Source organism: Anabrus simplex, chromosome 1 (assembly GCF_040414725.1).
Source record: "Anabrus simplex isolate iqAnaSimp1 chromosome 1, ASM4041472v1, whole genome shotgun sequence".
Lineage (NCBI taxonomy): Eukaryota > Metazoa > Arthropoda > Insecta > Orthoptera > Tettigoniidae > Anabrus > Anabrus simplex.
The window spans coordinates 1,720,986,105-1,720,998,790 of NC_090265.1; the positions used below are offsets into that span (position 1 = coordinate 1,720,986,105).

General features: G+C 38.6%; 1 protein-coding gene across 2 annotated transcripts in view; it reads left to right on the plus strand.

Moving 5' to 3' along the window:
• FIG4 (polyphosphoinositide phosphatase FIG4) overlaps positions 1 to 12,686 on the plus strand; it is a 171,862-nt gene that overhangs the window by 49,971 nt on the left and 109,205 nt on the right. For both annotated transcript variants that reach the window (XM_068225673.1, XM_068225674.1), the window contains one exon: positions 1,581 to 1,627. In XM_068225673.1, coding sequence (XP_068081774.1) covers positions 1,581 to 1,627 — 47 coding nt within the window. The remainder of the gene's footprint in view (positions 1 to 1,580; positions 1,628 to 12,686) is intronic.

Sequence of the window (12,686 nt, forward strand, 5' to 3'; positions counted from 1 at the left end):
AAGGATCTGTTCAATAGGCTCAAGTTGCCAAGCACTAAGTGAAGCATTCATGTCAGCAGAGTTGATCGTTCTAGAGCAGAATAAAGATAATTTACATGCATACATCTTACTTCAAGAAATTAAGAATTTTAAACAGAAGCAGAATTTCTAGTACTGCTATCTATTATGAAGCAACTGCCTCAATTGGAGATTAATATGGAGAAAACCTCACTGCAGGAGACAGTCTTCTAGCTAATCCAACATTCAACTAGCAACTATATTGGAAAATACTGATTGGTCAACCCATTACTGGTGTTGACTGATAGCTGGCTTTACAAAACACCCATTTTACATGGGTCATAAGTGTGAGATTGATGAACTTCCACAAGAACTAAGTACCATGTACCTGAAGATCACCATTGCGCAAATAGCTAAACAGATCAAGAGATCCTGTAAGAAGGAATTGATTTACATATTTCATGTTGTGGGATCATTTTTTAGAACCATACTTCACAACATTGAGGCCCTGTTAAACTCGCATTGTGTGATACCCTTGCTGAACGACTCAAACGACTTCAAAGATGTGACACCTGCTTGCTTTACTATTGGTGACTTGTTAATACAACCTGTACAGTTAGACTTATCTCAAAAGCCATTTGTCTTGTTGGCAGCACCTTCAGAAGATTCGGCAGTGACTGTGGCAGCAGTGGCAACAAAAGTGTTTGCAGGAACTGCAAAATCATGTTAGATGGCACGATTCTGGTAGAGCTATATTTGATATTGATTCCTTAGTCCTTTTGATGGAGGACTTTGGAATGGCCCAGATACAGATTGGTTCTCATTCAAACTGGATGAGACTGTGAGGTGAGAGTCATCGCAATACTACAGCCAGTGGGACTTTCCATCGGAATATCGAAAGATATGCCCTCTCCCCTTGGAAGATGTAACATCCCAGGATGTGCTGTGACCATGTTTATATATTGTAGTTTGTATTATATGGTAATCAGAGAAAAATTATATATTTTCGAACAGATTCAGAACTTGTCCTCTTAATTTACTGTATCTTTTCAATTATCTATTTATTTGGTTAAGCTGATTAGATTTAGATTAGGGACAAGCTGATTAGATTTAGATTAAGGAAAACATGGAATTCAATTGAAAGAATACCTTTCAAGGGGGTCAGAATGTAACAGAGCCTTGCAATCATTAATTTTTTTGTTTGTTTGTTTGTTTGTTTGTTGTGCATTCTATTTTCTTAAGAAGAAAAGAGATGCAGCTCAATTGTTAAGACGGCTGTAAGGCAGATGCAATCGAGTTTGGAGGACCAAGAGAAAAGCAGCAATTATCTTTCATTTAAAACAATTACAAAACAGAACGTATGGTTATTTTTTAACAGCAATTGAATTTGTTGAAGATTTTCATATAGGTTTTGTTAAAAAAGATTAACATTGTTTGAATAAATTTGAGAATTATAATTCCCCATATTAAATTGCAGCAATAAAAAAAGTTGGTAATTGTTTGACCAACATTTACATTTTTTTAAAGTGTTAACGCAGGGAAAATACTGTATTGCTAAAGTAGGTGTTTGCCTTTTGTTTCAGCTATAGTTACGACCTAACACACTCCCTGCAAAGCAACCTGACATCTGGTGAGTGACAGCAGTTCTGATTCTGTAAGGGTGGCTCATTCTTCATTGTTCCTCTAAGTTTCATCTTTTATCGAGTAAATAACTATAAACCACCCAATGGATTTCCATGGGCTTAAATGAAAACTGCAAGTTTCAATATAGTACAAAAATATTATTGTTTATAAAAATTCAAGTAATGGGTTGTGTAAGTAAGGAGTTAAAGCTTTTTGTAATTCAGCAACTGATTCTGTAGTACAGAGAATGAAGTGATCACTTATTGGTTGATCCTAAGGATTCGGCAGGCTGGGGACTTGGGTTCGGATTTTTAGGAGCTTAATCTTAACAAGTTTACCTTTACACACACACACACACACACACACACACACACACACACACACACACACACACACACACACACACACACACCCTTCCCTTCACCTGTATTGATTAGATAAGCACACACTATACATTTACAAATTGTACAATTGAGAAACCTGAAAATCTTTGTACAGATACACTTATAGCTCTTGGTTAGATAGTCTCTTCCAGTTCAATTGCACTCTATAATACAATAAGATCGTACCATACAAACTTGCTAGTTACTTAGCTTTTGATTGAAGATTTCTTCAATCATTTGCGTCGTCTTCTCTGTTGACTTCTTCTCTGCGCCCACAATTCTGTAGTCGCGTTAAGTGTTGCGATGTTTAGTTCAAGTGGATGTGGAGCTCCGGGATTCGAACACAACACCCTCAAACTCTGTCGTCGAACAGAATAGTCTGTCTCCCAAACAGTTCTGACTACTAGGTTATGTTTACTGTTAGGACAGACTCGATTTGACACTCGACCTTCCTGACAAACAGTTTGATGTTCGTGTCGTTGCAGCTAGCAACCTGCTAACTATGCTGTTCACAGAGATTGCCTCGCGTAACCCTATACAATCTCTAGACCATTTTGCCTAGCCGCATTTAACTGATTCTGCGGCTCACTGCTATGTACGTAACCTACAAATTCTGTACTACTGTAGCTCACAGCCACACACACATTACTTATACTGAAGCTGGACCGTTTCTCTCCCTCGGTGGCATACAGCCACACACATGTTGTTCGCACGGTAGTCGGACAGATTCTCTCTCTGTGGCGCTCAGCCACACACACACACACACACGTTGCTTTTACGGTATCTAGCCAGGTTCACCTCGATCTGTCGAAGTATCAATCCTTATATTTCCTGTTCGAAGCTTTTCCCCTCTACTTCCGTAAAAGTAAGACTTTTTAAGTTTGATTGGTTCACGAGTCCTTCCCACTAACTAATGGGGGAGTGTCATGGAATTCACTCGAACAATTTGTTTCTTACTGCGTCAATGATCTACGCGATATTTGCTTCTATTCACTTCTAGAAACACTTACAGAACTTTCTTTTGAGTTTTCTGTTTTATTCTGATGCCATGTAGCTGACTATTGCACAACATTACACATACTGACTTGAGTTGCACCAGCTTGCTTCAAGTAGAACTTGTATGAAGTCTTACGCTTTGAACACCTGTAACTCTCTCCCACTTAATAACATTATCACTCAACATTTGAAACACTATAACTTCTTGCCACTGTTACATGATCATAAAAACCCTAGATCAGTACTCAATATCCTTAGTCTTGGAGGTCACGGATTCGAGACTCTCTCGAGTCCGTTTGCTCGGCACTGAGACATTAAAGGTGGCGCGCCGCGACACGTGGTCGTGATAGTTGGCAGGATTGAATCGGCTTCAGTTATCTCCCCAGAAATTTTCATCAGCTGTGTGGCAGGAATATGTAGCTGGGCATAGAATTCTGCTTAAGAAATATAAAATCTCAATTTATCCCCCTCAGGGCATTAACAATAATATCAGACAGGTAAACTGCAAAACTGAACTACCAATATTTTAGTGTTATTATATTGAACAAGACATAAGAGGACTGTATTTTGAATTTCTAGTGTTCTGCTGCTCGTTCATGATCCTATAACTCCGGGGCTTATCACTCGGTTGCTGTGGAGTATCATGCGGGTTTGTAACGTCGTGCGTAATAGAGTGCTAATCCATACTCGCTCACGCACAAAACTAAGCGATAGTCAAGCTAAGCATTTAAACTCCGATGTAACTGATGCAGTTTTGCTGACAATAATGAAGAATATTAAATAAACAGTTTTACAATATTTACATTTAAATTTGGAGCACCCAATGACTCAAATATGTATTAATATTATGTAACTAGCAAATGTCTAAGTTATGTTAGCCGGGCGGTCTGTAAAAATTGCAGGGCCCATTAAAAAGGTCCTAGGGAGAACACTGAGCTTGTTTGTTGCCCGCTCGGTGTTCTTCAAACAAAGTTGGCTTGCGTCTTCATTACCGGTGATGAGTACCATTAGGCGAGGAAGGTCCACAAAATGTAGTTGTGTTTTTTGTACTTGATCTTGAGCCTTAGAATTTCTCACTCACAGTTGTTGAAAGTTATCGCAGGGCAGGTACATTGTGTGCCGATCTGTCTTTCTGAAATGCTATATTGGGTGATGTGAATATTCAGTCATGCCACAAGGAAACTGATGACCATCTCAGTTTCTGTTGCTATGACAGTCTAACTTCTCTTCCAGAACTGCAGGTTAAGACTCCAGCAGATGGTGATACCATATACGCCAGGAACATCGTACACACAGATATACTGTTCTGCATTGTTTACTTTATTAAAGAACAATTCTTACTGATTAAAATATGTATAAACGTTGTCCAAACAACCCTTTGTTCATTTAAAAATATAATACTGGCATCCCTCTTTATGTGATTCTTCAAAGATACCGGTAAATTAAAAAATCTCAACCAGTAGAAATTTTGCAGTTGCTTTGTGTTTACTTGAAGTGGCTTACCATAGTGCTGTATACTTGGGGTGGTGTTTGGGTTTGAATCATTTATACATTTTTATTGTTTTGAAAGACATCACAAGAGATTGACCATAAAAATCAAAATGGTGTTCTGCTACTCACCTTCATTAATTTACCCAGCTTGAAACTTCTAAAATTGCATCCGGGAGATAGTAGGTTTGAATCCCACTATCGGCAGCCCTGAAGATGGTTTTCCGTGGTTTCCCATTTTCACTCCAGGCAAATGCTGGGGCTGTACCTTAATTAAGGCCACGGCTGCTTCCTTCCAACTCCTAGGCCTTTCCTATCCCATCGTCGCCATAAGACCTATCTGTGTCGGTACGATGTAAAGCCCCTAGCAAAAAAAAAACTTCTAAAATATAAAACTCAAAGATGCCAGGTCATTTATGGAAGGGAAGTGGTCTCTATTTTTGTGAAATCTACAAAACCCTCTTATCTTCATGACATAATATTCATCATCTTCATTACTTATTCATTAAAGTTGATGTGTTATGTTTACAAGTTAAATCATTTGTTAATCTTTGTTTCAAGTGAACAAGTTTCTATTTCTTTACCCTTCTGAAGAAACATCTGTATTACTTGTGCTAAATGCAAATCACTGTACACCATTTCATGATACGGGATCATTTCATTGAACCAATTTATTGTAAGGTGAGGGACATCTGTACTGGCTTGTTTTTTTTGCTCTGGGCAAATGCCTATCATTTGGCCTCAGATGTTCATAATTAAAAAACATTTTTTCATACCTACCTTGAATTTGAAAGGGTTTGTGTTTTTGTACAAAAACAAATTCTGGGCAGTTTTCAATCTTTGGTCATATGTCCACAATTTGGGTCATACGTGAAACCTGATAGTGCATTCCTCATTAACACATTTTTTCACTTAGCATGTCAGATATTCGAAGTCCCGATTCTCATTGTATTAAATCTATATAAAAATACCTCGCTTATCACGTCACAAATTTTTGCTATTACCGCTTAGTATGATCACATTTTTCCTTGTCCTGGAAATGTTACTTGTCATCCCTTGTGAAAGAAACGTGATTTCCAATTCAGGTAAGAAAGAGCCCTTGCCTCAGTTGTGTGATAATGGGAAAAGGCTTTGAATTCCTGAACTTCACAGGATAAGTTGCAGCTTTGGGGAGCAGGCCGTCAGCCTAAGGAATGTTCAGTTTTGTTTCCTGGAAGGAGCGAGGTTGCTGAATAACACAGTGAGTCTGTGCTTGTATTTCGCATTCCATTCAGAAATTAGAAATTTATTTTGTGTTGAGTGGTACAGTGAAGGGTAGCTAATATTTGTCGCGTGATAGCCTACATCTGGATTAGGAACATAATCGTGTGAAGTTGACTAGTGTGGTGCATATTTGTCTTGTGACAGTCTAGTTACGGGTTTGGAAAAACTCATGAAATTCCATACTAATGAAGACAAGATTAAAATCTGTCAGAAAGTGGAATGGCGTCCGCATCTTTAAGCGTACAGAGGTAGCATGAATGTTGGAACTCGCAACTTCGAGTTTCGACTCAATCATTCGAGCTAGTCAAATTGAAGTTTTCTCGATTCAAAATGGCGGCCAAAGTCCCAGTCACACATGGTCGAGGTCAAATGTAACCTTCAATTAATTGTTTAAGAGTGTGACCAGAAACTAATGTTTAATAACCCATTGGTCCAAAATAAAAGTCTTCTACTACCATTTGTTTTAGAAAGAGTGTGATCTGCAATTATTATTATTATTATTCTCGTGTCAGATACATCAAAAAAAGAAAACAGTTGCAATAATTTCAAGTAACATTTAAATAATCTTGGACCAATACAATGCTACTTCGAGTCCTCTCTTCGTAGCTCGATGCAGGTCATCTTGCGTGCACAAAGATGGACACAGCGGACACTGAAGCATATGCTGGATGGTTTGATCTTCTCCGCAGTCACACTTGGTGTTGTCGCCATTGATGAAGCCCCATCTTGCCAAGTTAACTTTGGACCTTCCTACTCCTGATCTCAACCTATTGAGAGATTTCCAGATTGTCCAGCTCTCATTGCAACCGGGTGGCAAACATTCCTCAACCGCCATCTGCTCAGAGCCTTGGGGGATCTTTGTCTTCCATAGCTGTATCCTTGCCTTCTCGGCTGGTACTATAAGTTCCTGAGATGTTCGTAGGAAGCTCTTCCTAGATTTCAGTCTCTGTACTGGAAGCTTATGTCCATGCAGTAGATGAGTACTTTCGTGCTTAACCTTTGTCCTTTCCTTATTTGCAGCTACTTCTCTTCACACACCGGGTGGTGCTATCCCTGCAAGACGATAGAGTTTTTCAGTTGGAGTAGACTTTAGACAACCTGTAACAAGTCTGCAGGTCTCATTAAGTGCTATGTCTACCTGTCTGGCATGAGATGAATTGTACCAAACAGGGCAGGCATATTCCGCTGCAGAATAACATAGTGCCATGGCAGAAGCACGGATAGGTTTTGGTTGACTGCCCCATTCTGATCCAGATAATTTACGTAGAGGATGATTCCTGGTGGAAACTTTAAGTTTATTCATGCAGTGTTTCTTGAATGTAAGAGCTCTGTCAAGCGTCACTCCTAGGTATTTTGGAGTTTCACTGTATTGTAACTCAACACCTGACCACACTATATGCAGCTTACGATGAGCTTCCCTATTTTTCAGATGAAAGGCAAAAACTTGTGTTTTCATAGGGTTAGGCCTTAACTGGTTTGCCTTGTAATAGGATGACAAACTTTCGAGGGCGATGGTTAGATTCCTTTCCACTGTCTCAAAGTCTGTACATTGTGTTGCCAGAGCAAGATCATCAGCATACAAGAAACTTCTGCTATTTGGAGCTTCCGGCTGGTCATTCGTGTATATATTAAAGAGGATTGGTGCCAGCACACTTCCTTGAGGTAAACCGTTTCTTTGTGTCCTCCACCGACTGCGCTGTCCTTGGAAGTCCACAAAAAACCTACGGTTCTGAAGAAGGGTTGCGATAAATCTGGTTATATTAATATCCTTGGTCAGATTGTAGACTTTAACTAACAGAAGTTGATGGTTGACGGTGTCATACGCTGAAGTCAAATCTACAAAGACTACACCTGTCACCTTGTGTCTTTCAAAGCCATCCTCAACGAATTGTGTAAGATTCAGTAGTTGTTCAGTGCAGCTCTTACCCGAACGAAATCCAGCTTGTTGTGGTATGAGGAGAGGGTCAATCATGGGTTGAATGCGATTTAGGATCATCCTTTCCAGTAATTTATATAGATGACACAAAAGGGTAACAGGTCTGAAGTCTTTAGGATGATTTCCTTCCTTGCCAGGTTTGAGCAAAGCAATTACTCTACTTTTTCACCATGTCTTTGGTATCTGACCTCTGCTCACACATCTATTGAAGAGTTGCAGAACCCATTCTTTGGTTTTAGGCCCAAATTTCTTTATCTGTTCTACTCGAATGTCATCTAGACCCGCTGATTTTCCATTTTTACATTCTTTGATGACTTTTTCCAATTCCAACATGGTGAAGGGGACAGTGAGGTCACTTCTTTCTTCTTGAATCTTCCTCTGTATTTTTGGCCTTCGGATTTTATTGGTTGCTTTCCCATTTAAGAGCAGTTGGTGTGCTATCTGATTTGCAGTGACATTGAAATGTTGGGCCCCCATGCAAATGTTTTCATATTTGTTGTCTGGTGGGTTTTTTTTTTATGCTTTTCATTGCACTGTTATTTTATAATCGCCAACAGAGAAGGTTTTCATATTTGTTCTTTCGTGTTTTTCACACCTCTTGATATTCTCCGCTCATTTTTAGAAATGGTAGGCATAGTTTTTTACTGTACCCACGGATACACAACGTAAAATGCCATATTGGAAAAAATCCTATCAAGTGTTTCCATATCCCTGTTGGATAGTTTTTATTTGTGTATTCAGTAGCACGTTTTCTTGCTTAACACGTTATTTTTCCTTGTCCCCTGCAGAAATGTCTTAACAAGGTTTCACTGTATTTCGGTTCAGTTTGCTACAACTCTCACAGTTATCACTTTCTAAAAGATCACGTTGCCAAGTTACTTGTCTTGTGCATCTGTGTACAAAATGTATCTCATGCTTGAGGTGGCTTATCATATTACTGCATACATGGGGTGGTGTAAAAGTCTTGTTTGGCTTTGAATCTTTTTGTTTTGAAAGAAATCCCATTGTTTCTCCCTCAAACATTAAATAGGCAGGCTGCATGTTTTGAAAATCTGTTCACACCACTTGTGAAGCATTATATCTTTTAAGTGACCACGTCGAAGACATTAGAGCATTCTTCATAACTCTGTTCTTAAGCTCCTAAACAGATGCTAATTTGTTGACATAGATGCTTGTGATATCCCCAGAAAAAGAATCTGAAGCTCTCAAATCTGGAATGTATGATCTGAAGATTTGTAGCAAAGAAAACTTCAGTCTGTTTCATCTGCAGTTCAGTGCTCAACTTCTCCATGGTTACCTTTCCAAGTGTCTTTTAAGATGTTGCAATAGGAAAAGAGAATGCCATTTTATAGGCTAAAGTTACGAGACAGCCCATGCATGACTTCTGTGCCATACCATATTAATGAACTAAAAGTATTTCCCAAACTTTGCAAGTATCAGTATGTTTATTAATTTAATCATTTTTAAAGTCTTTGTTGGTCCATATTGACTAAATAAAATCAGTCTGAGTACACCTTGTCAATACTAAACATATCTAGGAAACAACAGTATGTTCATTTCATAGTAATTGTTCAGTCGTACATGTTTTGAGACTCTCCTTCTGTGAATATTATGCATTCCTTCTTCAAGTGACTTGATTACTCTTGCTTCAACAATTTTTTAAGGCACTTACTTAAAACTAAATAGATTACTTAGAAACATTAATAACAAATAATATCTCAGGTTGTAATTTGTTTCCTGTATGTTTTCAATAAAAGTCTGTTCTTCTTTCCACTAATCTGAAAAGTCTAGAAACTGCTTGAACACTTGCCTTGTCACTACTTCTCTTCATCATTGTCATAGATTGAATCATAAAATCCATCAAAGAACATTCAAAGAGACTAACACTAATATTTGCAGAGGATGTTTTGATCTGGGGAAAATAAAATTGAGAAGCATTCTGAGTCCTATTAAGCATTTCTTGGTTTACTGTGTTATCTTTTGAAATTATACTTCCAAAGGATTTGAAGTTAGAAACAGACTGCAACAGAGTTTCCTCCAGGAAAATGTTTGAATCTGTGCCTTTCCTGTTGATAGTCATTTCAACAGACAGGAAGCAATCCAGTCTGTAGAAAAACTCCATGAAATAGCAGCATAAACAGGACTCCAAATTTTTTATGAAAAGACAAAGTATGTGGAAGGGACTAGATCAGGTTTCAACAGTCAGCCATTAATTGCCAAATATGGAAATATTGCTCAAGTAGACAAATGTAAGTATCTGGGGGAAATTATTGAACCAGCGGGGTTAAATCAGCAAGCTAACATAGAAAGAATTGCAAAACTTCAAAGAGCATACTAAACTACTTAGTACAGATACAATAAAAGAACTATATCAAAAAAGCCAAAATTACGACATTAAAACACAGTAGTTAAAACAGAAGCACTTCATACATCTGAAACTATTATAACTGGTGGTAAATCTCAAATAAAGTTGATCGAGAAACAAGAAAGAAAAATCCTCAGGAAAATCTTAGAACCAAAATGCAAAAATGGAATTTGGATGAAAAAGAAATCACATGAAATCTATTGAGGTACAGAAAAACTCACAGATAGCCTATAATCAGGAAACGGCGATTACAATTTTATGGTCACTTACATAGAATGGATAACAACAGGCTCACAAGGAACATTTTAAATTTAGCCTTATCAATGAAAAATCACAGTAATTGGCTAAAAGAAATCAGTGAAGGCCTAAATGAAATTGGCATTGATGAAGAAACTATTCAAGATAGAATAAAATTCAAAACCTTAATTCACAAACACACATTTTCTGTAAAGCCCATCTGACTAAATACAATATGGACTGAACAACGTAAAAAAAGAACACAGCGAGAGGATGAAGAGATATTGCTGTGTATAAAACTGTTACTTTTACGCAGCGTCAGATATAACCGGCTACCGCTACACGCACGTGTCGCTTGTCGGGTGCGGCCAAATTCAACGGCTAGCGATATATAGGCCTAATCGCGAACGTTGAAAGTCAACGAACGAGTTTATTGCGCCACGGTATGGCCATTCCGCCCTTGCGTTTTTCGTGCACATACCTCACAATTTCATCATGGGCTTCTTTAAAGCGTCCTTGTTGCGGACCACTGAATGCATTTTTTGTACAGTACGCATTTTTTTAGCTCTTTGTCTTCACGCGAACGCCAAATAGCCTATTGCCTTTAGTTAGGCCTATGCCGTATTTTCTTGCGGCTGCACAATTATTCCACATTTCCGAGTGTTTAATAAACATTAACTTAAAATTGGCATCATAATATCGACTAGAACCCGTTGAAAATTTGCCGGCAATACCTTTTCCACGTATCTTTACAATACGACTATCCATCACGAAAATATTCCTGCTGTCTATAAACCTTAATTTTACTAAGCGTCAAGTACAATAGACGCGTTATGACTCTGCCACTGAGTAGCCATGGCTGCTCTAAGAATTCGAAGGGTCGCATGTTTTGATGTCATTCTGCAGATTTGAGAAACACACAGGCACTGTACACTGTACAACCGGTAGCGATGTGTAGTAAAGAGGCGGTCGTTTGTCAATGAGTTCTGTGCGCGTGTGAAAAGAAGCAGCAGCGTGGTTACCGCGGTAGTCGCCAGTGGTATCCATTAACTTACTGTTAGGCCGCGAATGCAACAACCCTTGAGTTTTCGCATGAGATTCTGAGGGGAAAAAAAGTCTTTAATTCGGAGAAATACGGTATCACTTCAGAGATTTCTGTGGCAAACACCTCAGCTTTCTTCTTCAAACAGCGTCACCTAACCTAACCGTATATGTAGCCTATCATGGAAACATATTTGAAACGCATGTAGAGAAATAACCTCCTCGCGAAAAATTTACATGTAAATAGCCGTAACTAGACGCGAGAAGATATGAAATATCCTCTGAAATCAGTGATGTACTCTGCCATATCTTGAGGTGTATGACATTCTTACCTAATTTCCGTATATAACACTAAAATTAAGATATCGTTTATTCAGTCTTTATTTTTACGAGTTAACAACTGCTATCGGCCACGTAATTTACGCATTTATTACGAAAACGTGTTATACTCTTTCATTTCGAATTTTCTTTAGAGAACAGCAGTCGATGGGTATTACTAATCAACTCCAACATCGCCTCTGAATGTCAACGAGAGAGCTCGCAAATGCACAAAGTGAGAAAACTATACCGTGCCGAAGATGATCGATCGCATTTTGTTGCAAACGTTTCAGTTTTCTTATTCAAACAGCGTCACGTATCCTAACTTAACCGTACTATACGTATGATGAAAACACACTTCAAGCGCCGGTAGAGAAATTATACCTTTCTCGCTATAAATTTTCATAATAGCCTTTCCGTAATTTAACCAGACGCGACAAAATACAAACTAACCTATGAAATCAGTTAAGCACTCTGCCATATCTCGAGGTGTATCCCATTCTTACTTAATTGCAGTATTTAGCCTCAAAATTAAGCGGTCGTTTAGTCAGCCATAATTTTTAACGAGTTAACAACCGTTATTGGACACGTTATTTACGCATTTATTACGAAAATATGTTCTCTTTCATTTCGAATTTTTCTTTACGGAACAGCTGTCGACTGATATTACTAATCGACTCCGACATCGCCTTCGAATGTCGAGAGAAATCGCTAGTGCGCATAGCGAGGAAACGATGCCGAAGGTAATCGATCGCATGCAATATCATCGCTGGGTGCATAAATATCGGTAACAGAAAAAATCGCGCGCGCTTAATCGCTCGCAATAACGGATGCGCCAGTGATAGGGTTCTCGCTGTAACCGAAGGACGATACACAGTTTAATATAGGAATTTTGAAGGGACAGAAAAAAGTCGTCGCTATAACGGAGTTCTCGTTATATGCCGTACTCGCTATATCGGAATTCTACTGTGGTTTGGACATGTTACAAAGATGGACAAAATGAGAACAGCAAGGAATTACTTTGGCAGAGAAGTGGAAG